A 25,644-nucleotide genomic window follows, 5' to 3' on the forward strand; every position below is an offset into this window, starting at 1 on the left:
AAAAGCACACGCAATGAAAGAAAAATAGACAAACTGGACTTCATGAAATTTTTAAACTTTTGTATATCAAAGGACACCATCAAGAAAGTAAAAGGCAATCCAGAAGACAGGAGAAAATATTTGCAAATAATATATTTGTTAAGAGACTTGTTTTTAGAAAATATAAAGAACACTGCTACACAATAATAAAAGACAAATAACCGAATTTAAAAGTGGACAAAGAATCTGAATGGACATTTCTCCAAGGAAAACACAAACATGACCAATAAGCACATAAAAAGATGCTGGACATTATTAGATATCAGGGATATGCAAATCAAAACCACAATGAAATACCACTTCACATACATAGAATGGCTATATTTAAAAAAAGACAGAAAATAACAAGTGTTAAAAATATGGAGAAATTAGAACCCTCACACATTGCTGATGGCAATGTAAAGTGGTGCCGCCACTTTGGAAAATGGTCTCACAGTTACTCAAACAATTAAACATAGAGTTTCCATATGACCCACCAATTCTACTACTAGTTATATACCCAAGAGAAATGAAAACATATGTCCACACGAAAACTTGTACACAAATATTTAAAACAGCATTATTCATGATAGCCAAAAAGTAAAAAAAACCCAAATATCCATCAACTGATGAGTGGATAAACAAAATGTGGAATATACATATAATGTACTATTTTATATATATACACACATACACAAACAAGAATGAAGCTCTGATACATGCTACAAAATGGATGAACCTTGAAAACAATATGCTAAGTGAAAGAAATAAGTCACAAAAGAACACATGCTATATGATTTCATCTATATGAAATTTCCAAAAAGGGAAATTTATAGAAAAAATAGATTAGTGGTTGCTTAACTGGCTTGGGTTGGGGAGTAGATAGATGGTGAGAGCCAAAGGGTTTGAGGTTTCATTTTGAGGGTAATTAAAATGTTGTAAAATAGACTGTGATGATGGGTGCAAAACTCTGTGAATGTACTAAAAACCATGGTACACTTTAAATAGTGAATTGTATGGTATGTGAATTATATCTCAATAAAACTGTTATAGCAAAATAAAAGAAGCACTAAATGCTCAGTAGTTACGAAGACGTACTGGGGATAAAGACCCAGGAAAGCCCAGAAAGTCTGTTGGTATTTCTGCCTTTCTTGTGATGGTTATTTCAGTTAGATTGTAAGGAATGAATCTGGACCATTATAATATGATTATTGTAAGCCTTCCTGTGACCAATACCACCCTCTAGCATTTATTAAGCAGTTGCCTAAAATGTCATCTCAGTGCAGAAACTAAGGCAGTTGCTTTGAGCCAATGCTTCTGAAATCTTTCATGAAACATTGAAATCTACCATCATGAGTAGGTGAATACCCGAGAGATGGATGGAGTAGTGAATGACGCGTGTGCAATGACGCGTACAGTTACATCTTGATGAGGGATCTGGATAGAGTTGCAAAGATTAAGGCAAAAAGGCTTAACAGATGACCCAATTCCCTAACTTACCCAGCGACTAATTTTGTATCCAACTTGTGTAACCCCAAAAGGAAGGAGTCAGAGCTGTGGGCAGTCTGGGGCAATTCCAGTTCTCCCCAGTCCAGAGATCCAGTGAGATCAAGATGCTCTTCCAGAATGGAACGTCCTTCGGGGACGCTTTAAAAGACTCTTGTTTCCTCTTGCCCAAAAGCGACGCAGTGGGAGCCGAGCCACAACCGGTCTCTCACATAGAAAAGGCAAGTTCGCAGGATGCCCTGCATGGTTTCCTGGGCAACTGCCGCGGAGTGGAGGTGATCCGGGTCTCAGGCTGAGACAGAGGCGGGGCTGAAGGACCGCAGACCCCGCCTACGGAACGCGGTGGGGACCGCCCGGGCTCTCCCTGTGGTAGTCACAGCTCAGGACCTCGCCGCAGAGCCTCGGGAAAGGGCTGCCCGGGTCGAACCCAAGCACGTATTCCGGCCCTGGCTACCCTCCCCGCGGGGCGAGCTCGGTGGCCACGCCCCGGGGTCTCCGGGCCCTCGCTGGGCAGTCGTGAGACAGCTCGGGATCTGCAGAAACTGCTAGTCCTACCTGGGGCTAGAGTTCTCCTGGTGCTACTTGGACAGATCGTAAAATCTGCATCCCTAGGCTAGGAGTCTAACCCTAGCTCGCGCGCTGTGGGGTCTGGAGAAAGGGCCATGAGGAATCCAGTAGGCCCACTACTAGACTCTAAAGTTCCTTGAAGCAGATAATTTGGTTTTTATCTATGTTATTAAGCCAGTGTGTGGTCCCAGGTGGGGTCTCTATGAATGCTTGTCGAATGAGTAAATGACTGAAAGAGTCCTATATGTAAGTCACTGATCTTAAGTCAACCCATGGCTTTCTGAGTGTACCTGTTAACTGAAGCAAAGTTTGTATTCTAAGAAATCGCTGGGTGAGGTACTCTTGGTGAGGTACTGAATGGAAAGAGATCAGAGCAAATAATGGGTAGAAAGGGAAAGGATTTCCGTAAGGGGACATATGAAAATATACTACTAAAGTGCAATTATAGGAACTGTCATTTTAAATACAATTCTTGTTTAGAAAATAATAGTGTTGCAATTATTATTTTAGTTTCAAGTCTTTCAAAGGCCCCCAAGGGTACAGTAACTCCGTTTCCTGGTACTTACTTAGCCTTAATTGAAACCATGTTTCCCAAGAAACGTGACAATTAATTTCTTACTGCCTTTTTCACTAATACCAAAAAATGAATATTCAGAAAAGCATCTTTAGAGGTCATTACCCAGCTTCCTCACTTTATAAATGAGTAAAGTACACTACAGAGAGGGCGAAATGACTTGCTAAAGAGCACTAGCTGGTGACTGAGAATACAGCTTAGGTTTTCTGAGTTCCAATTATATGTTCTCGCGTCTTCCTTTGGACAAATATTTATTGAGATTTCTTTCCTTTAATAAACATTGATCATTAATATTTACAGAGTTGCTACTCTTAGATACTGGCAGCATAATCAAGCCAAAATTTTCAAGTCATTAGGATGCTATAGGTCATCTTCCCTTTTCCCTTTTATTCTAGGGGAAGTGATGTTTTGAGTATCTTGTGTAAAATATTTTGAAGAGGATAATTGACGATCTATCACTTCTTTCAGACAGTTGGCAATGTGTCCTTGGAGCAGATTTTAAGTTTCATTTTAGTGAGCAAAACAGTGACAAGTGTAGAAGTCTCTGCAGATGGAAGTTTCTTATTTCTTGCTTATAAACACATGGGTGTCGGAGAGAATGCTGAATGGTTTTATGTGTACTTTATCACACTGAGTGTTTACATGACTATGTCTTATAGTAGGTATTCAAATGTTCATTAATTGAATCAAATTATTAGTTTGTGTCATTTTCTCGAGTTAGAAATGAGTGTCTGTGGCAGTTACAATGACTCCTTTATGATATCCCCCCTAATATTCCTATAAAACAACAACCTATGTATTCAGGTTCAGCCTCTGTAAGGATATAAATCTGCTTTATTTGCAGCATTCGTTAGATTTCGAAAAGAAGACAACCAATAATTCTTCCTGGGGTTACATCAACAAAGCAGAAGCTTCTCTTACATATTGAAAATTCTGCCTTCTCTAGGTCTGTGTAGAAAGCCCTTATCTGATATTAGCAAAGTTGAAAGAGCTTTTAAACATTAATGATAAGGCCAGGTGTGAAGCCATTCTGAGACAAAGTAAATGTTGGTGGTTCCAAGTAGTTGTGACCCTTGATGATGTGGACATCTGTTTCTTAGCACAGGAGTGGGAGAATCTGGAAGAATTTCAGAAGGAACTTTATAAGCGTGTGATAAGGAATATTTATGAGACTGAGATCTTTAGGCAAGATATGATTTTGTTGAAAATTTGACAGGAACTCATGAAGTTATAGACTAAGCAAGTCTTGAGCAGTCATGCATTCCTTCTGTTTTCTGCTTGGTTGGCCTTTACAGAGTTACAACCACCTTCTTTACTGATATGATTCACTAGGATCCCCTGTAAAACTTAAATTATTTAGCTGATACTCTGCCAGTTCATATCTATAATAGCTTGGAAATGAACACTTTTATTGCAACCAAATTCTTGACATCTCTACATCTTGGTTATATTAATTTTCAAGCCAACCTACAAAGGAGTCAGAGTATTAGGTGCCCATTATATCAGTGGTCATCTTTTCAGAATTTTAGCCACTGTATTTAATTCAAGAGAGATCAATTTAAATCAATAAATACTTATTGCCTACTTACCATATGCCAGTTTCACGGCTAAGTCGAAAAACATTGTCCCTATCCTCAATGAGCAAATAACCCACTAAAAGAGACACATTTGTTGTAGTAGGGCTCCTTTGATTGCAAATGACAGAAATTCTACTCAAACTAGCTGAAGGAAAAAAATCTGTAAGTTCACGTAACTAGGAAGTCTAGTAGTAGAACCATCTTCATACATGGTTGAGTCCAGAGGCTCAGTCCATGTTTTAGGGCTCTTTTATGCTTTCTCAGATCAGTTTCATTGGCCTCGTTTTCTGCTACTGCATAATGTTTCTTCCACATAATTGGGGAGGATGACTGCCAGCAGCTCCAATTTAGGAACCCTTTCAAAAAAAGAATGGAAATGGACAATGTACTCTGACAGTATTTTCCCAAGAATATTCTACAGAAAACCAGTCTTGACAGGGAACCGCAAAAAAAAAGGATGGGTTTGCAGTGGCCATCAACATTTGGAAAGGCTCTGAAAATTCCTGCAGCAAAGAAACCTAATATTAAACTGTTGTTTGTTCTGGTATCAGAGATCCCTCCTTGAAATAATACTTAATAGCTACCTTCTTTGTAACTGGTATTTCCATGGAATTGCTTTTGGGAGGTTCTGTGAATTTCTTATACAAAGGGGGCAACAGTTAATTCTTCCCGTATGGGTTTCACTAAGAGGAAGAATCAGTTGATCTGGGCTTTAAATGATAAATAAAAATTCTCCTAGGTAAAAGAGGTAGGAGAGGGCACTCTAAGAGGGTATGAGAAAAGTCATGGGGTGGTTAAGAGTGGAGTATGGTTAGGGCCAGCATGTCATCTTTTATGGCAAGCTCATAGGAGGCTTTGGGGGAAAGTATGAAGCCAGATCAGAACTTATCTTACCTATTAATAGGGAAGAGAAGAAACACTTTTCTCTTCATCAGATCAAAAAGCCACCTTACAATAAACAAGACTCCATGAAAGAGAGATTCTAAATACAACTCAATGGCATAAGTCTAACTCTGTCACAGGTTACCATGAAATTCTACCAGGGCAGAGATTTTATTCCTGCTTTATCTTTGGTTAAGTCTTCAGGTGAAGAGTGACTCAGGGTCTGCTTTTTGGAGAAAACAAACTGGGACACTTTTTGTCTCTCCATATCTGTGTCTCAGTCTGTTTTCTGTGTATGAGCGTGACTCTCGTCTGTCTTTTCTCGGTCTTTTCTCTCTCTCTACGATTCTTTCCGTATGACTGTCTCTTTTCCCCCCTTGTCTCTCTCTCCCTCTCTCTCTGTCTCCTTTCTCTGTCCTCATCTCTTTCTTTGTCCTCTCCCTCCCTCTCCACCTCTTCCTTTGCTTAGGAACCCAGCTTTGGGAAAAGCTGATTTTGCTCTTGGTCTCCCCATCCTGAATTTTCTTGGAGATCACAGGATAGTCCATTTATCTATCCAAAATTACGGTTGGCTCTAGCCTGAGTGTCCTGGACTCAAGAGAACCCTTCTTTGAGAACTGACAGAAAAACCTGTTACTATCAAGTTGGTCTTGGACAACTCAAACTTCTCTTGTTCCTCCTTCCAGGAGGAGGCGCGGTGAGAGCTGACCACCCTCAGCTTTCCCAAGGAGAGCCGGGTGACTAATCCCAGCATGCACCGCGCGCTCTCAGGACGACCGCGGGGACTTGTGGGCGCCCCAGGTACCGCCTGAAACACGGGGCGGAGTTCGAGGCGGTTGGCGCCCGGGCAGCTTCCTGCGAGAGCTCTCCGGGTGGGGCCGGGTAGGACCGCAAAAGGCTATGCCCGATCGGGCTCGGGTAAGAGGGGCTCCTCTGAGTGGACGCCCAGATTTGGGGCAGGGAGCGTGTCTTCGTATTCTAGCGCCTCCGCAAATCTAGCGGGGGTGGACGGGTAGGGCGGAGTCTGTACTCGCGTCAGGCTCTGCGTCCGGGCTGTGGATGGCGCCGGTGGCCGCCGAATGTCCAGGGGCTCGTCGGTGGGGAAAGCCCTGACGAGGACGAGCTTGGGCTGTGATCGACCCCGGAGCGCGGCCTAGCCTCGGCGAGGGACGCCCGGAGTGTGGCGGCGGACAGGCTAGGAGAGGAATAGAAATGAGTCTGGAGGCCGGAAACGGGTTTTACGTCTCAACTGCAGATTTACATTGTAGAGTTACTGAATTCAGAACAAAATTTTAGAAAGCGTTAAGAATTTGAATGGCTGAAATGGTAGATGGTGGCAGATTAAATGACAGCATTTCCTCTAACATGATAAAGTTTGTATTGAGTATAAGAAGGAGGATGTACTATGGGAGGATTAGAACAGGATATAAAAAGCTAAGTAGTGTAGACACTATTTGCTTATTACTTACTGTTTTGTTGGAGAATGGAGAAATTGGTATTTCGAGGGAGTGGCCATGATTTGTCTTTTCTTTAATATTTTTCTGTTTTATGAAAATTTTATGTTGAGCATTTTTGCTGATCATTACCGAATTAATGAGATCGTGAATAAAAAAATAGTCTTACCAAAACTCTGATTTCTAGGATTAAATGTACAAAAGATGTGTGACAGTTTTATTGAGAAAATTATGGAGTAATGAGACAAACCATGCTAATAGATAGGAAGACTAAACATAGTAAAGATGATACTGTTCCTCCAAAATATGTAAATTCACTGGAGTTTCATCAACATTACAATCAGATTTTTATGAATTTAGATTAACATAATTTAAAGTTCATTTAAATGAACTTTTTGGCCATGAAAAATAATGGTCAAAAAATGAGTAACCTGATTTTGAAAAAAGAAAAAGGGGTAATTACCCCACCATATAACAAGACTTAATAAATAATGCAGTGTTATTTTATGCAGGGATAGTCACATAGAGCAATGGAAACAGAATAGAGAACCTAGAATCAGACCCAAGATCACAAGTTACCTTAGTTTACAACAGGGTAGCATTAAATATTAATAGGCAAAGAATGGAGTATTCAAACATGATATTGGGACAATTGAGTTACCAGGTGAAAAAAAAAATCAAGGTAGATCACTATAACATTTTTAAGTTACATTCTAGATAAATTAAAAATCTAAATCTAAAAATCAAGACTTTGCTTTTTAAAAGATAGTGTAAAATATCTTTGTGACTTCAGTGCAGAGAATAATTCCTTTAAAGAAGATACTAAAAAGCAAAAAGAGAAAGGAAAATATTGATCTGTTTGCATCAAAATAGAAGTTTTCTCTGCTATATAAGATAACATAAGTAAAATTAAAAGATAAGCTGCAGCCCAAGAGGAAGTACTTGCAACAGTCAACAAACAATTAACATACAAGTTGTATAAAGAACTAGAAATAAAAAGGACAAGCAACCTAAGTAAAACATAGAGAAAGAATATGAACAAACAATTCATAGAACTTAAAACATAAATGGTCAATGAATATAAAATAATTAAAAATTGTGACATCAAACAATGGAACAGTGTACAAAATTAAAATAAATTATTTCTTTAAGTATCAACACGGTTATACTTCAAAACCAACACTGAGAAAAAAATTGCAGAATAATTAAGCATTCATGCATAAAAGAAAGAATGCAAGACTATATATTGCTTGTGACTGCAGATTAACAGATTATATTAAAAGAGACAAGCATCTACTGAAAGTATTTTTACCACATTCATAATAAAGCTTGCCTATGAGAAGGTAGGAGAATAGGACTGAGTGTTACAACAGGATTGAAGAAATGGACCAAGGGAGCTTCAGTGTCATCTATTTATTTTATGAAAAAGAAGTCTGAAGCAAAAATGCTAAATTTATTATATCAGTGGTGACTAGAAGAATATTTGTTATAATATCCATAGTACTTTTCTGTATCTTTTAATCTTCTAAAAATTAAAAAAGTAGCAAACCATGAAGGTTTTTTGACATTTAAAAAGGAAGGAATTTAGAGAAAAGAGTTAGTACAAACACATTTAACAAATAAAAATATACAGTCAGTTCTGTTATAATACATTATATGCATTTCTGAAAATCACAATTCTATGCAAAATTGTGCAGTAAAAACCCCAGAGTTAGAGGGGTAATGTGGTTACGGTACAACACGCAAATCAGTAGTGCATAAATAAAAAATGATAGGAACCTAACAAAAATAGTAGCACTGTTTACACATGTTACATGGCAAGGAAATACATAAATAGAACAATAAATATGGCAGTTTGCCTTGAAAACGATCTGAAATTTGTTGTGAAAGTGGGAATAAAAAGAATTGTAAGGTATTGTGGAGTGGTGGAAGGAAGGTTATCTGAAATCAGAAAGTTGTAATTCCAAATGTGGTTAAGGCCCATGACATGCAGGGTAAACTGAGATAGTTGGCAAATGTTTGAAAGGTGTGCCAGTTTGAAGCTGTTATGTACCTCATAAAAGGCCATGTTCCTTAAGTCCGTTCCTGTGGACTTTCAGTAGGACCTTTTAGTTAGGTTATTTCAATTCAAGATGTGACCCACCCCATTCAAGGCAGGTGTTAATCCTCTTTACTGAAGTCTTTTATGAGAGGATAAATGACAGAAAAAGCTGAGAGAATAACCCCAGAAGAGCTAAAAGAGGACCCGCAGAGGAAGCCTCTGGCACTAAGAGCTAAAGGCAATAAAACCTGGGTGCAAAGGACCAGCAGAAGGCAACCATATGCCTTCTTATGTGACAGAGGTATTCCAGATGCCAGCAGCCTTTCTTCAGAGTTCAGTTATCATTCTGTTGATGTCTTACTTTGGACATCTTTATGGCCTACGTACTGTAAATTGTAAGGTAATAAATCCCCATCTTTAAAAGCCAACATATTTCTGGAATATTGCATTGCATCAGCTTTAGCAAAGCAAAACAAAGGTAGTGCACGTGTGCATTTTATTTTATCTTACACAGATCAGTTCAGCTGGGTGCAGTTTTGTCAGCCTCAGTCAGCACTGTTGACATTTTGGACCAGAGAGTTCTTTGTTGTGGGAGACTGTCGTACATTGCAGGATGGTTGACAGCACACTTGGCACCTAACCTATTAGCACACTTGGCACCTACCCTATTATTAGACGCTATTAGCACTCTCTTTGGCAATCATAGCAAAAAAAAAAATGTCTTAAGATATTGCACAATGTCCCCTCAGGGGCAAAATTGCCCCAGTAGTTTCTCCAACAAAATCACACCTAAGCAAGTGTGTTATTTGTGTTTATTGCTCCCCAGTAAATCAATCACATTGGAACAAATCACATTTTCAAAATAAGCATTATAGCAGAGTTGTTTGTATGTCATTAAACTTAAAATAATGAATCTGATTTTAATGTAAAAGAATCAGTTTCATATTTAATGTAAAAAGATGCATATAGATTTAAGATTTGAAACAAAATATAGGTATCTACCCATAGAAAATAAACATGTAGCAATAAGAATTGGAATTAAAACTGTCTTCAAAGAAAACAGTTCATTAAAAGATGGGGGATATACACTTAATATAGAGTTTAAAACTAACATATGCATATAGTTTACATATTTCTAATTGTGAACCTCAGAAAGTCTTCATTCTATCCAACTCAACCATAATATTAAATATTAAACAATTTAATACATTTGCAAATGTTATATTTTTTCTAATTCAGTTTAAAAGAAAGCAAATTAAATTCAAAACCAATTCCTAGGAAGCTCTTAGTATCATAAGAATAGGAAGAATATTGTTTAATCAGTTAAAGGAAACAAGCAAACATTTTTAAAGTTAAGCCATTAGAAACATGCCCATTAAAAAAATAAGATGTGTATTCCTGCTACCATAAGTGCTGTTATTCAACATTTTTCCAGCCAGTGCAATAAAATAAGAAAAATAAGAAATGATAGGTTTAAGTTTTAAAAATAGGGAAATGTCATTATTTCCAGATTTGATTTTCTACATAGAAATTTCAGAAGAATCAACTTCAAGTTTTAGGCAATAATTAAAGTAATTGATAAAATAAATATATGAAAATCAAAATAAATGTATTGATGCTTTCACAATTAGAAATTTTTATGAAGAGAAAAAAACAAGCCTCTGTTCTGGTTTGCTAAAGCTGCCGTTATGCAAAATACCAGAAATGGATTGGCTTTTATAAAGAGGATTTATTAAGTTACAGATTTACAGTTTTAAGGCCATAAAAGTATCCAAACTAAGGCATCAACAAGAGGATACCTTTGCTGAAGAACGGCTGATGTCATACAGAATACCTCTATCAGCTGGGAAGGCAAGTGGCTAGCATGTGCTGGTCCTTTGCTCCTGGGTCATGTTTCAAAATGGCTTTCTCTAAAAAATGCTCCGGGCTTCTGTGTTCACTCGTCTCTCTCTCAGTTCCTGTGCATCCATCCTTCTTTCTCCCAGGGCATTTCTCTTTAAGCATCTGGGGGTCCTTTTAGCTTTCCTGGGGCAAACTCTAGGTTTCATCTCTTAGCATCTCCAAATGTCCTTCTGTCCGAATCTCCAATCATCTCCAGGCATCTCTGTCGGCTTTTAAGTTCTTTTAGGTAATCCAGTGAATAATCAATACCCACCCTGAATGGGTGGGATCCACTGCTTCATGGAAATAATTTAATCAGAGGTTCCACCCTAATCACAGACTAATCAGTCTGCCCCCACAAGATTGCATTAAAGAAGAAAGTTTTTCTGGGGGATATAATATATCCAAAATGGCACACCCTCCTTCATAATAGTAACTAGAACTCTAAGATACCTAGGAATGACCTATCAGGAATTACTAAGATCTATATGAATAAAACTATAAATTTTACTAAAGCATATAAAAATCTCAAAATAGATATACCATGTTTCTGGGTAGGAAGATCCCATATTTTAACAGTCCCATTTGCCAAAAATTCATCAATACATTTGTACTGGTTTGAAGCTGTTATGTACATCAGAAAAGGCCATGTTCTTTTAATCCATTCTTATGGGTGCAGGCATGTTGTGGGTGTGACCTTTTGGTTAGGTTGCTTCAATTGAGATGTGACCAGCCAATTAAAAGTGGGTCTTCCCAGAGGCTGTATTTGAAGTAGTGGGTGCACCAACATGTCCCATGGTTCCAGCACTGGTTTTGACCCCCACATTGCCATTTTTTCACCTGAGGGCCTCCTCTACCAAGGAGAATATGCTTTTAAGGCTATTAACCAGGGTGGCCTTACATCAGTAGCTGTCAGAGGGAAAGACTGTGCGGTAATTGTCACACAGAAGAAAGTACCTGACAAATTATTGGATTCCAGCACAGTGACTCACTTTTTCAAAATAACTGAAAACTTTGGCTGTATGATGACAGGAATGACAGCTGACAGCAGATCCCAGGTATAGAGGGCACACTATGGGGCAGCTAATTGGAAATACAAGTATGGCTATGAGATTCCTGTGGACGTGCTGTGTAAATGAATTGCAGATATTTCTCAGGTCTACACACAGAATGCTGAAATGATTGTTACTTGGTTGTTACTGCAATTACATGCCTGTCTACTGTTCTATCAATTGATTTCAAACCTTCAGAAATAGAATTTGGAGTAGTTACAGTTGAAAATCCTATATTCAGGATCCTTACAGAAGCAGAGATTGATGCTCACTTTGTTGCTCTAGCAGAGAGGGGCTAGAGACTAAGCATTGTAATTGGTTTACCAAATCCATGACGCCACTTGCCTACATGCTTGGCAAAAACAAACCAATACTAAGAAGGCCCCTGGATTGAAAAAGGAACCTCTCCCACTCCTCCTACCCCTGAAGTGATCAGGACTCTGTATAAAAAACAGTGCTTTTGGGGGAAAAAAAAAAAAGAAGTGGGTCTTAATCCTTTACTAGAGTCCTTTATGAGCAAAAAAAGACTGAAAAAGCCAAGGGAGCTCAGAGAGAAACATCCAGAGAAGTTTGGAGAGAGCAGAGAGAAAAAGCCCCTGGAATTGCTGAGAGACCACTGAAGCCAGAACCTGAATGCAACGAAACCTGGGAGAGAAGGACCAGCAGACACCACCCATGTGCCTTCCCATGTAACAGAGATGTCCTAGGTACTGGGAGCCTTTTTTCAGAGAGGGTATCTTCCTCTTGATGCCTTAATTTTGATACTTTCACAGCCTAGAACTGTAAATTTTTAAGCTAATAAATCCCCATTGTAAAAGACACCCCATTTCTGGTATATTGCATTCAGGCAGCTTTAGCAAACCAAAACAACATTTAATGTAGTCCTGTCAGAATCCCAATATAACTTGTTAGGCAAAAAAATGATGAGGATGTCCATGTCTCAAATAGTGAAACATTTTGTAAACCTATGGGAATGAGTGAAGCATTGGAATAGACAAATTCATCAAAATGGGAATCTAGTTTATCAAAATACAATCCCTTATCATTGGTAAAACAGACAATTCAAGTAAGTGTTGTGACAGTTGAATATCCATTTGTAAAAGAAATACGATCCTTGTTCATGTGAAACACAGAAATAAGTTCCAGATGGAATAAAGTTCTCATTCTAATAAGCAAAACTATAAAACAGTTATCAAAAATTCAGTAGAATTTCTTCTGTAACCTTAGAATGGGAAAAATCTTCCAAATCAGGACACTCAACCCTTGAAGCCATAAAAAGAGTTTCTAATAAATGCAATAACATAAGAGATGAAAGCAGTATTCCCTGAGAAAAGAAAGGGGGAAATATCATTATTTGAATGTTATATGACTGTATCCCACAAAAAAAAAGTTAATACTATTAAGATTGATAAGCAAATATGCATGAATTGGACATAAAATGTTACAAATTCAATAATTTTTTAAAAGTAGTAGTTTGAAGTGGCAGTACCATTTACAATTGTTAAAACCACAGGATATCAGAAAAATGGTTTTAAAAATTCAAAACATTTATGAGGAAAACCATTAAATTCCTTCAATATTTAGGAAGTAAGACCTAAATAAATTGAGTGATAGACCCTGTTCTTAGATAAGATTAATCTTTCCTAGATATATATATATATATAAATTTAATGCAACTCAAATGAATCTCAGGGCACATTTGTTTTTTTTACTGGACAAAATGATTTTGAAATTTATAACAAAGGATAAATATTCCAGAAAATTGACAATTGGTTGTAAAAGAAGGATGGAGAAACTTGCCCTCCAGGTTTTACAACATTGCATAGGTACTGTTGTAGACAGTGTACCAGAATAAAGAATTCAGAATATATAGATTCACATGTATATGAAAATCTGTATACAAAGGGTGATGGCTGGCATTTCAATTTAGAGGAGAAAGAATGGTGTGTTTAATAGTATTTCATGATTAGCTATGCATATGGATATAAATAAAGTATTTGCCAATCTCATCCATGGAATTGTTCCAGTCTGCAGGGACTGGTCCAGCAGAGAGACCAAAGAAAACACCAGAAACGAACTGAGACATAAACTTTATTATAGGGACTTAATTACAGGAGTGAAGTGAGAAGTCAGTCAAGCTGCTCTGACAGCGGACTGTTCAGACCTCAGTGTGAAAGCATTCTGCAATTAGGCAGGAATCAGCAATGCCAGTTATAGAGGCCCAAAACAAAGGCATGCCAAAAAATATTGGGACATAGATACATGAAAAGGGGGTCTTGTGACACACAGGAAAGATTAACTATCGTCAGAATATGCAGGAAAAATTATAGGTTACTTTGTACATAATAGTAGACACAGTAACACCTCAAGGATTCTGGAGAAGTGCAAGGCACAGGCTAACATCCTACGCAGGGGAGAGTCTGGTGTCTAGCTTACATTGACCACGTGCACAATCCTTCCTCCTTAGGGAGGTTAGCTTAAACATTAGCTGACATGGGTCACGCAGGCTGCTGTGTGCTTTTTGGATTTCATAAGAGTGTCAGGGACAGGCCTATGCCCTGGGATCCCACAGTCCACCCCCACACAGCAGTATGTGTTGATCACAGGACAGACGTTGCATCCATAACCCACAGCAACAATATAGTAAGCAGCGAAGCATAAACAAACCAGCACATACAGAGAGTAATCCTACCACTAAGTGACTCCATGGCTAGGCTAAGGAATTAAACCGTTTTGACAGAGGATCATCAGATAAATGCTCAATATCTTGTATATGACTTTGCATATGATTTAAGGCTTATGTAACATTTTTCAAATTGTCAGGTACATAAGCAACATTGAATATTGATTAAAGCACAAGTACCACCTTGAGCAGCAGTGAAAATGTCTAGTGCCATTCTGTTTTGTACGACTGCTTTTCTAAGCTGAGTAGTTTCTTCATTGAGTAAAGATATACTAACTTTGTTTCATTAAGGGCATGCTCAGAATGCATATGTTTGCCTCCGTGTGCGTTATCCAGTCCAGTTATAGGGCAGGTAGGGCCAGCCATTCTGCCCAAAGGGCCAGGGCCACCCCTTAGGGGAGGGGTAGGCCCCATGTTTATTGCTTACACCTTGCCGTTGAAAGTAGCTGCCATTCTGCAAACAAATGGTTACATTACAGTACTCTTGGCGGTCACCCCATGTCTTTGTATCCTTTTATACACTCCATGCAGACTGGAGCCAAGCTATTGATCATTACCGTCAAACACGGAATACCCAATTACAGGCCAGGACTTGTTGACCTGTTCCTGGACTAGAGAATATACCTAGGAATAAGTGTCAGTTTTTGAGGATAAAATCTTTGGGGATGAAGAGAATGAGAAGCAATTTTCCCAAACTTGCCATGTCAGCATCACATCCCACATCGTTTAGTTGGCAGGAACAACAGTCCATGGGAGGCCAGTGGTGCCAGATAACAGAAACTCAGTGCATATCCAGGACTGAGACCTGATGTGTGCATAGGTTACAATAGTAGCCCCCTGGAGAAATGTGTTTTCTGCAGTGCTACAGGCGAAGAGAGATGTTTATGGGGAACAATGAGGGGCATGTCTTGGTGATCTAACAATATACAAGCTAAGTTTTCATTAGTACATAAAAGTGTTCCTGGAGAGGGTGTTGTTCCGGTTTGCTAATGCTGCCATTAAGCAAAATACCACAAATGGATTGGCTTTTATAAAGGGGATTTATTTGGTTACAAAGTTACAGCCTGCAGGCCATAAAGGGTCCAAGGTAGGGCATCAACAATTGGGTACCTTCACTGAAGGATGGCCAATGGTGTCCGGAAAACCTGTGTTAGCTTGGAAGGCATGTGGCTGGTGTCTGCTTGCTCCCTGGTGGCGTTTCAAAATGGCATCCTCCAAAATGTTACTCTTCGGACATTTTGTCCTCTCTTAGCTGCAGCTGCTCTTCAAAATGTCACTCTCAGTTGCTCTGTGTCTGGGCCTGTGTGGCTCTTTTTAAAGTACTCCAGCGATCCAATAAAGACCCACCCTCAATGGGTGGGGCAACACGTCCATCGACATAATCCAATGACAGGTCTCACCCAGAGTTGATTGAGTCATATCTCCATGAAAACACTGAACCAATAGGTTCCAACCTAATCAACATTAATACATCTGCCCCCACAAGATTACATCAAAGATAATGGCATTTTGGGAGACATAATACATCCAAACTGGCACAGTGTATTATGAAGGGGCTTTAAGTACCATATCTTTTCCCCTTGGAACTGCAAAGAGTCCTAGGGGTTACATCTACAGTCAGTCTACGCATAATAAGAGTCCACAATGTCATACATATAGTACCTTGAGGTATGGGGGATCCTGGGTTAACAATATACGCAATCTTTCGCATCTTATGAACAAACTGTGTTTTAGAACAAATCTAATTAGAACATATCTAATACTTAGATTCTGAACAATCCAAATACCCCATGGGCTCAGAATGCCTAGCCAGTGGGGCTGCATTGGCCAGGGTCAAGGCAAATCAACCTTCTAATGCTTGTGGCACAGGCAAGAGTAGATTGTTATCATTACTTAGCTGTGGTTGCAACATTGCTGGCCCTTTTACCTGTAATCACAAAGCTTGCATGCTCCCATGGTCACCATCTCTACAGGAGCGGGGGCAGCTGCCCTGGGCCTAGAGTTGATGTTAGTCGATGCTGGATACAGTCATTAGTCCATTGTTGCAAAAACTTTTTGTCATCTTTTAGTTCCTTCAAAAGGCCTTTAATTCTTTCAGTTAACCCTGTGACGATCAGATTGTAAGGCAGGTGGATTGTCCATAGGATGTCATGTTCAGTGGCCCAGGCTTGGGCTAACTGCCCTGTGAATGGGGTCCCTCTTGGGTCCCTCTTTCACTGTAAACATGTATGGGGATCCCAAAGAAGACACTTTTTCCAGTTTGCTAATGCTGCCATTATGCAAAATATCAGAAATAGATTGGCTTTTATAAAGGGGTTTTTTTGGTTACAAATTTACAGCCTGAAAAGGCCACAAAAATGTCCAAATTAAGGCATTAACAGGAGTATACCTTTGTTGAAGGATGGCCAATAGTGTCCAGAAAACCTCTGCTGATCCTGGGCCGTGTTCCAGCACCTCTCTCAGTTTCTGTGCATTCTTCAGTATGTTGCTCTTGGGGCGTTTTGACTACTCTTGGTTTCTCGGAGCAAACACTGTCTGCTTTCAGCAGCCATCTCCAAAATGTCTCTCTCAGCTGCTCTCCAAAACGTCACTCTCAGCTGTCTGAGGTCCTTCTGTTTGTGAGCTCTTTTCTAGGACTCCAGTGATTAAATCAAGATCCACCGTGAATGGATGGGGTCCATATCTCCATGGAAATAATTTCATCAAACATTTCACCCACAGTTAATTGAGTCACATCTCCATGGAAACAAAGGATTCCAATGTAATCAACACTAATACATCTGCCCCACAAGATTGCATTAAAGAATATGGCTTTTGGCGGGACGTAATATATGCAAACTAGCACAGCACTTATTTTCTCCAAACCATGTATTGTAGCTCAGTTGGCATTTCCCACTGGGAAGGCTAGGAATAGTCCCATAGGCATATTTTGGACAGGGGAAGGGGCCCAATATAATCTACCTGCCACCAGGTGATGGGGATCTGGACCTATTCGGGGCCAATGTGGCCGAGCTAATGAGCAAGCATCCTTGGTCATTGCAGCAAGCAGGAAGGGCAGGCATGTACTACTTCTGTCCGTTGTTGTCTGGTGATGGGTAACTGGAATTGTTACACCAGTTTCCACAAACTCTGATACCCTTGATGCCCTGTTTTCTGGTGCAGCCATTTGGCAGCTTCATGGATTGCTGGCACTAGGCTACAAAATTTTGTCAGAGCATCTGCTTCAGTGCTACCTGGTAAAGAGTTACTGTTATAGGCAGACACATGGAAAACCATTACTTTACACATATGGCAGTGCAGATGTCTTTCCACATTTCTTCCCCCCATAGGGGACAACCATTAACAGTCCATTTTCTTGCTTCCATGTAACCATCCACACTGTTAAGCCATGGTACACAGCCCAGTTGTCAGTACAAATGGTTAGGGCACCTCCTGGTTCATGGACAGTAATCATCCATATAGCCCCTAGCTCAGCCCACTGGGTGCTCTGCATGGTTCCAGTTTCCCACCAGCTGGTGTCAGTACTAGGCTGAATGGTCACTGCCATCCAGGTGACTGGTTGCCCATGTGCCAATCAGTCAGTATACCACACAGAGTATACCATGCTCCATCAACGGTGGGCATAGGGGTGGCCACCTTGGGAGGATCAACAGGTATGGGTGAACATTGTTCTTTCACATAAGAAACTGGCCCTAAATAGTCATGCATTTCTACACTTGTGCCAGTTTGAAAGTATTAAGTCCCCCAAACACCATTATCTTTGATGTAATCTTGTGTGGGCAGACCTATCAGTGTTGATTAGATTGTACTTCTTTGAGTGTTTCCATGGAGCTGTGCCCCACCCAGCTGTGGGTGATGGCTCTGATTGGATAATTTCCATGGAGGTGTTGCCCCACCCATTCAGGGTGGGTCTAAATTAAATCACTGGAGCCATATAAATGAGCTGACAAACAAAAGGAACTCAGTGCAGCTGAGAGTGATGTTTTGAAGAGGAGCCACAGCCAAGAGGGACACTTTGAAGAATGCACAGAAGCTACAGATGAGAGACAGTTTGAAGACGGCTGTTGAAAGCAGACTCTTGCTCCAGAGAAGCTAAGAGAGGACAAATGCCCCAAGAGCAACTGAGAGTGACATTTAGAAGAGAAGCTGCAGCCTAGAGAGGAATGTCCTGGGAGAAAGCTATTTTGAAACCAGAACTTGGAGCAGATGCCGGCAACATGCCTTCCCAGCTAACAGATGCCATTGGCCATCTTCCAATGAAGGTACTCGATTCTTGATGCCTTACTTTGGACACTTTATGGCCTTACGACTGTAACTGTGTAACCAAATAAACCCCCTTTATAAAAGCTGATCCATTTCTGGTTTTTTGTGTTCCAGCAGCATTAGCAAACGAGAACAACACTCAAGGGGCTGTTGTTGAAAATGCTGTGCTGCAGGAGGTAAACTTTCCACTTTGTCAGTGTGCTAAGCTGAGCACTCCCCAAGTGGGTTTCTTAGCATTGTCACGTACCCACCCCTGAATGGGGGTAGGTGTTTGTAAAGTCACAGGACACTTTTGTATGAGTTCTTCAACTTATAGCATGGCACTATAGGCTGCACACAACTGCTTTTCTAGGGGACTGTATCTTAGTTCAGGCCCCTTCCATAGCTGGGACCAAAAGCCAATGGTTACTCGTTTTACCTGTTGCCTTTGCCACAAACACCACCCAAAGCCAGTGTCAGTACTGGCCACATTCAATTCACAAGCCATATGTGGGTCTCTAGCCCCGCTTATAGCTTGTGCCTGTACTATTGCTCATTTAGCTTGCTGTGGAGCATCCCAGTACCATGTCTTCCACTTGCAAACCAAAGTGTACAAAGATTTCAGTGCTAAATGAGGTATAAATCATCTCCAGTAGCTTAACAAACCAAGGAAAGCCATTAACTGCTTAGGAGTGTATGGAGTAGGATAATTCTGTACTTTATCAATGACAGCCGAAGGAATAGTTTTAGTCTTACCCGACCAGACAACACCCCAAAATTTGAGAGCAGATACAGGCCCCTGTAATTTGTCTCTGTATACTGTACATATCCCAGCTCTCAAGGTGGGACACCACAGTGTTATTGGCAGTTTCTAGGTCTGGAAAAGAGTAACTGGTTAACATAACTTCATCAATGTAATGAAACAGTTACATTCTTGGGAGGTTTCCACATTTTGAGGTCTTGCACAACCAAACCTTGGCAAATGGTATGACTATGAAGGTATGACTGTGGCAATACAGCAAATGTCCATTGTTGTCCTTCCCACATGAAGGCAAACGCAGGCTGGCTGGAAGGATCTAAGGAAATATTAAAGAAGTCATTAGCAAGATCTAATACAAAATGAAACTGGGCTAGCTGAGTAATTATATCTTGCAAGAGAGTGGCAATATTTGGCCAAGCTACAAACAAAGGAGGAGTTACTTATTTAGTTATCTATAATCAGTAGTCATTTGCCGGGTTCCATCTGGTTTTTTCACTGGCCAGACAGGGCTGTTAAAAGGACTGTGAGTAGGGATGATAATGCCCACTCTCTCCAATTCCTTAGTAGTGGCAATGATTTCCTGGTGGCCCTTAGTAATTTATATTTGTGCACTGCCACTGTGCATCTGGGGAAGGGTACCTTTACCAGCAACCATTTAGAATGGCCTCTCAGCTCTCAGAACAACTTTGATCACTTTGCACTGGAGGCGGAGTTCACCTGTGGTAGTTTGCAAGGTAATATTTTGCAAAATATCAATTCCTAATATATATTCCAGAATAGGAGATCTATATATACAGTATAAGTTTGAGGTAGCTATCAGCCAATTTGCATTAATAATTGCCACTGTGTTGCTTTAATTCCTTGGCCCCATATCCCGCAATGGTTAGCGTGGGACCTTTGGCCCGTGGTGTTTCCCATATATTAGGGTGCGTTTCACTCCGGTGTCTACTAGAGCCATGTGTTCATTAGTAGGAGGCCAAAAAATGGTTGGTTCTATATGTGGCCTCCAATCCCCTGTATCTCCGTAGATTGCTCTTATTATATATTTGGGGATCTGGATCTGCCCGCTAATCTCGGGGGAAATGAGCTTCCCAGATCTCTTTAGCTGGGCTCTTTACGGGGCACTGGCCAAGTCCTTTGGTCAGAGTTAGCATCTTCTTCCATAGTTCTAATTTCTGGTTTAGTAAACCTCTGCTCTTTAGGCACTTTGCTCCATAATTTAACTAGTATAGCATTTGGCTATCCATCAGTTCCCTCTATTTTAGTTCCAGCAGCCATTAGATCTGCCCACATTTGTTTACGAGACACTTGGTTCAGACTGTCATGTTCCCTTGGGATGCGACCCCCATAGCCCTAACTCTAGCCCTACTCTGCCACATGTGATCTGTCTCCCCTAGGCGTGCAGTCACTTGGGCATCCTGTGTGATGGGCTATCCTACCAGTGGGCTGAAAATAGGCACTAAAGTCCCGTACCATTGATTAGGAGCAATTAGGAGCAGTATGCAGAATCGTCTCACTGATTCCTGCTGTAAAGGGCACATTATCTGGCCTAATGTCATCAGGCATATAAACAGCATGTTTAATTCCTAGACCCCTTAACACATCTTGAGGTTTTTCAATTGTGTTTCATAAGGGGTTGGATGGGGTAGATCTTTCATTTGACCACACTTCCTTACATTGGAGAATGAGCCAATTAAGTAGTGGATTCGTTTCTATCTTTGGGGCTAGTGAATACATGTGCTGATATAGAGAGGGGTGGGTGGTGAGAGGACATTTTACTCATTTCACGTCCTGAGAGCAATATGCCATTCACACTGGTATCCCACAGCCACAGTAACCAATTTGCTAAAAGTTCATTATGTTTTTATCTGTATTGATTTCCAATTTCTCTCAATTCAGATGCAGTAAAGTCCCACGATGTAATATGTATTTTTTGCTCAGCATGTGTGGCTGCAGTTGCCTCTGCAGCACACACACACACACACACACACACATACACACACTGACTCTGTCAGCCCTCTCTCCATCCGCCTAGATTGGGACTGTGACATGCCCTGACTTACCTTTACGTTGGACCAGGCGGCAAACAAATTTATAATCTTCCTCTTTGTCCTAGTCTGACAGAGGATCCTCCTCATCCAATGAGAAATCCACTTGGTCTCATAGTTTGGGGTCCCAATCAGGGAAGGTTAAAATGCACCTTACTTGGAACTTGTGTAAATTCCACCCCTTTACTCTAGCACACAGACATGCTAGTGGCTCTAGGTTTTCATCCACTGCTTTAACCTTTCATTTAGAGCATCTGTCATTTCTTCTTGGGCCAATCGCATATCCCTTTCTAAGTACAGTTCTTCCTCAAGGGGTGGACTGCTGCATCGGTCATTAAGGCTTTTTCTGTAGCTGCACACACAACCTCCAAGAGTGGCCAGGCTACTCCTGCAGCAGCGTGGTGGCTCTTCTTTTCTTTATGAAATCCTAATAGTTCTGCGGTCTGTTGCAGAAGGGCTATTAGTTTAGCTGATGAGTTATAAGCATCTCCATACTCCCTCAGTGGTCTCCAGTCATCTAGGAGAGTAGCCACCCCTCCCCACATAGATGTCCCAGGCCTCACCTAGGGAGTGTCCCTTTCCCAAGCTCGTGTCATCAGTGGCCAGGGTTTCTTTAGTCTCCTGGCTGCTGGCTCACCAATTGCTCTGGCCCGCAGGGGCTGGTCCAGCAGAGGGACCAAAGAAAACTCCAGCGATAGACCAAGGCATAAACTGTATTATAGGGACTTAGTTATAGGTGAAACAAGAAGTCAAGCTGCTCTGGCAGCAGCTGGTTCAGAGTTCAGTGTGATAGCACTCTCTGAAATTTGGCAGGAATCAGCAGTCCCGGTTATAGAGGCCTAAAACAAAGGTATTCCAAAAAGCATGGGGACATAGATACATGAATGGGGGGAAAGATTAATATGCTCATAATGTGCAGGAAAATTATAGGTTTCTTCATAGATAATAGTAGACATGATAACACCTCAAGAATTCTGGAGAAGTGCAAGGTATGGGCTAACATCCTATGCAGGGAGGGTCAGTGTTTAGGGTACATTGACCATCTGCACATTCCTTCCTCCTTATATTGCAAATCTAAATGTAAAAAATCATTAGTATATTATTGTATAACCCTGACCCTAACCCTAAACATTTAAACATTCGTTGACTTAGGTCATGCAAGCTGCTGTGTGCTTTTTGGATTTCATAGGTTGTCAGGGAGAGGCCTGTGCCCTGGGACCCCACAGGAATTACATTGCAGATCTAAATGTAAAAAATCATTAGTATATTATTTGTATGACTCTGTGAGGAACATTGTCTTAAGTGAAAGTGAAATCTGGAAACATACTGGAAAAGGCTGACAGATTTGATTAAATAGAAGGGTCAAAAATTCTGTTTGGCAAAAGACAGAATCAAAAGAAAAATGATATAATGGAAGAAAGCATTTAGAAGTGAGTCAAAGATTTATTAACCCAAATATGAGAAGAGTTCATTCAAATTATGAGTCCACTAGAACAGTGAGGAAAGAATATGAATGAAAAGCATTCACAAAGCTTGGAAAAAAAACCCCACAAAAGTATGAAGGAATGTTTAGTCTCACAATTTTGTTTTAATACAACTTAAAACAATGTGGTACCGAGTTCTAAGATGGCGGCATAGAGAGGAGAGGAAGCTAGGTAAGAGGAACAACTAGTAAATAATTTGGAATTACTGTGGGGGGACAAATGTGACCGTCCACTCATCATACACCAACCTGATTTGGGAGGAATGCCCGAGATCACAGCATAAAATCTAAGTAAAAACTGTAGATCCAAGCTGGGACCCCCGTCCTCCCATGGCCGGAACTGCAATGCCTCATGGTGCTGGAGAGCAGCACTCTCTGAATAAGCGAATATAGCTCAGCTGAGCTCCAGCTGGGATTCTAATTGGCAAATGTGGACTACTCAATACAACCTACAAATCCCCAAAAAGCAGACAGAGGCTTTTGGTGACAACTGACCTTGGAGAGCCAGAGGACCTCTCTGGGAGGGTTGGGGAGCCCAGAGGACCGGGTGCTGTCTCTGGCCAGTGGGTGAAACTGAGGGTAGCCATGAACTGGCCCTGAAGAGGGAGTTTCTGTCCCTTTTTTGGCTCAGTGGAGAAAGCCTCAGCGATTTTCAGTTTCCAGCACTCTGACCCAGACAAGGGTGGAGATAGCATAGGTAGAGAGAGTATACAAATGCTAATGACCTCTCCCTAGGGGGGGGTATCTTCTCTAAGAGGAAAGAGGTGGGGCCCAGCTCTACTACCTGCCTTCCATTCAGAACCAGACACCAGAGCCTGGGGGAAAACAGCACAGGCCATACCTCCTTAACCAGTTTGGAGCTACAGGCTGACAAGCGCCACCTGCTGGGCAGAAAAGCACAGTGATTTGAGGCCTCACAGGGTACATCAGCCTTCTAAGACATGCCCTCAGGGAGACATGATACTATTGCCTCCTTCTGAGACCTGAGTCCATTCTGGTCTGGGAAAACCTGATTGGAGTAACCAAGGAAATCAGATGCCTAGACAACAGAAAACTACAACCTACGCTAAGAAAAACAAAGGTATGGTTCAGTCAAAGGAACGAACTCACACGTCAACTGAGATGCAGGAATTTAAACAACTAATACTAAATCAATTCAAAAAGTTTAGGGAAGATATGGGAAGAGAAATGAAGCATATAATGGAAACACTGGACGTACATAAGGTAGAAATCGAAAGTTCGAAAAAACAACTGGCAGAATCTATGGAAATGAGAGGCACAACACAGGAGATGAAAGACACAATGGAGACATACAACAGCAGATCTCAAAAGGTGGAAGAAATCACTCAGAAACTGGAGAACAAGACACCTGAAAGCTGACAGACAAAAGAACAGATAGAGAAAAGAATGGAAAAACATGAGCAGCATCTCTGGGAATTAAATGATGACACAAAATGCAGAAATGTTTGTGTCATTGGTGTCCCAGAAGGAGAAGAGAAGGGAAAGGGGCAGAAGCAATAATAGAGGAAACAATCAATGAAAATTTCCCATCTCTTATGAAAGACGTAAAATTATGGATCCAAGAAGCTCAGCGTACTCCAAACAGAATAGATGTGAATAGGCCTGCACCAAAACACTTAATAATCAGAATATCAAATGTCAAAGATAAAGACAGAATCCTGAAAGTAGCAAGAGAAAAGCAATCCATCACATACAAAGGAAGCTTGATAAGACTATGTGCAGATTTCTCGATAGAAACCATGGAGGAAAGAAGGAAGTGGTATGATATATTTAAGATAATGAAAGAGGAAAACCACCAACCAAGAATCCTATATCTGGCAAAACTGTCCTTCAAATGTGAGGGAGAGCTTAAAATATTCTCTGACAAACAGACAATGACGGAGTTTGTGAACAAGATACCTGCTCTACAACACTAAAGGGAGCACTGCAGACAGAGAGGAAAAGACAGGAGTGAGAGGTTTGGAATGCAATTTTGGGAGATAGTAGCACAGCAATGTAAGTACATTGAACAAAGATGACTGTGAGTGTGGTTGAAAGAGGAAGGATAGGAGCATGTGGGACACCAGAAGGAAAGAGGAAAGATAAAGACTGGGACTGTATAACTCAGTGAAACCTAGGGTGCTCAACGATTGTAATAAAAGGCACAAATGTTTTTACATGAGGTAGAACAAATGAATGTCAACATTGCAAAGTGTTAAAAATAGGGTGGGATTGGGGGGAAAATATAATCAATGCAAACTAGAGACTATAGTTAACAGAAAGTGTATTATGCTTCCTTTAATATAACAAAGGCAATATACCAAAGCTAAATGCATATGAGGGGGACATATGGGAAGAGTATGGGACTCTTGGCATTGGTGATGTTGTCTGACTCTCTATTCTACTTTAGTTTAATGATATCTTTCCTTTTGTTGCTTCCTAGCTGTCATGTTTTGTTTTGTTTTGTTTTTCTCTCTTTTTCTTTTCTCTCTCTACCTTCTTTGACTCTTCCTCCTTCTTTGTGGAAGAAATGGAGATGTCTTTATATAGGTAGAGATAATGGTGGTGAATGCATAAATACGTGACTATATAGGGAACCATTGATTGTTTACTTAGGACGGAATGTATGGTGTGTGAACAAAACCATTCCTAAAAAAATGTGTTGATGAAGAAACCATGAGGGCACTATATTGAGTGAAATAAGACAGACACATAAGGACAAATATTGCAGGGTCTAACTGATATGAACTAATTATAATATGTAAACTCATAAACATGAAATATAAGTTACCAGTATATAGAACAAGGCTAAAGAATGGGGAGCGGTTGCTCATTATGAGCAGAATGTTCAATTAGGGTGAACTTAAACGTTTGGA

General features: G+C 40.5%; 1 protein-coding gene and 1 pseudogene across 1 annotated transcript in view; both read left to right on the forward strand.

Annotated features, from left to right (window-relative positions):
- The first annotated feature begins 1,758 nt into the window (after positions 1-1,758).
- Positions 1,759-25,644, forward strand: part of LOC119535245 (zinc finger protein 786-like) — a 49,814-nt gene continuing 25,928 nt past the window's right edge. The window contains exons 1-3 of the mRNA XM_037837714.1: positions 1,759-1,799; positions 1,898-2,117; positions 5,896-6,042. Coding sequence (XP_037693642.1) covers positions 1,759-1,799; positions 1,898-2,117; positions 5,896-6,042 — 408 coding nt within the window. The remainder of the gene's footprint in view (positions 1,800-1,897; positions 2,118-5,895; positions 6,043-25,644) is intronic.
- On the forward strand, positions 10,436-12,093 carry LOC119533947 (annotated as a pseudogene).

The sequence above is a fragment of the Choloepus didactylus genome, chromosome 5 (assembly GCF_015220235.1).
Source record: "Choloepus didactylus isolate mChoDid1 chromosome 5, mChoDid1.pri, whole genome shotgun sequence".
In the NCBI taxonomy this organism is placed as follows: domain Eukaryota; kingdom Metazoa; phylum Chordata; class Mammalia; order Pilosa; family Megalonychidae; genus Choloepus; species Choloepus didactylus.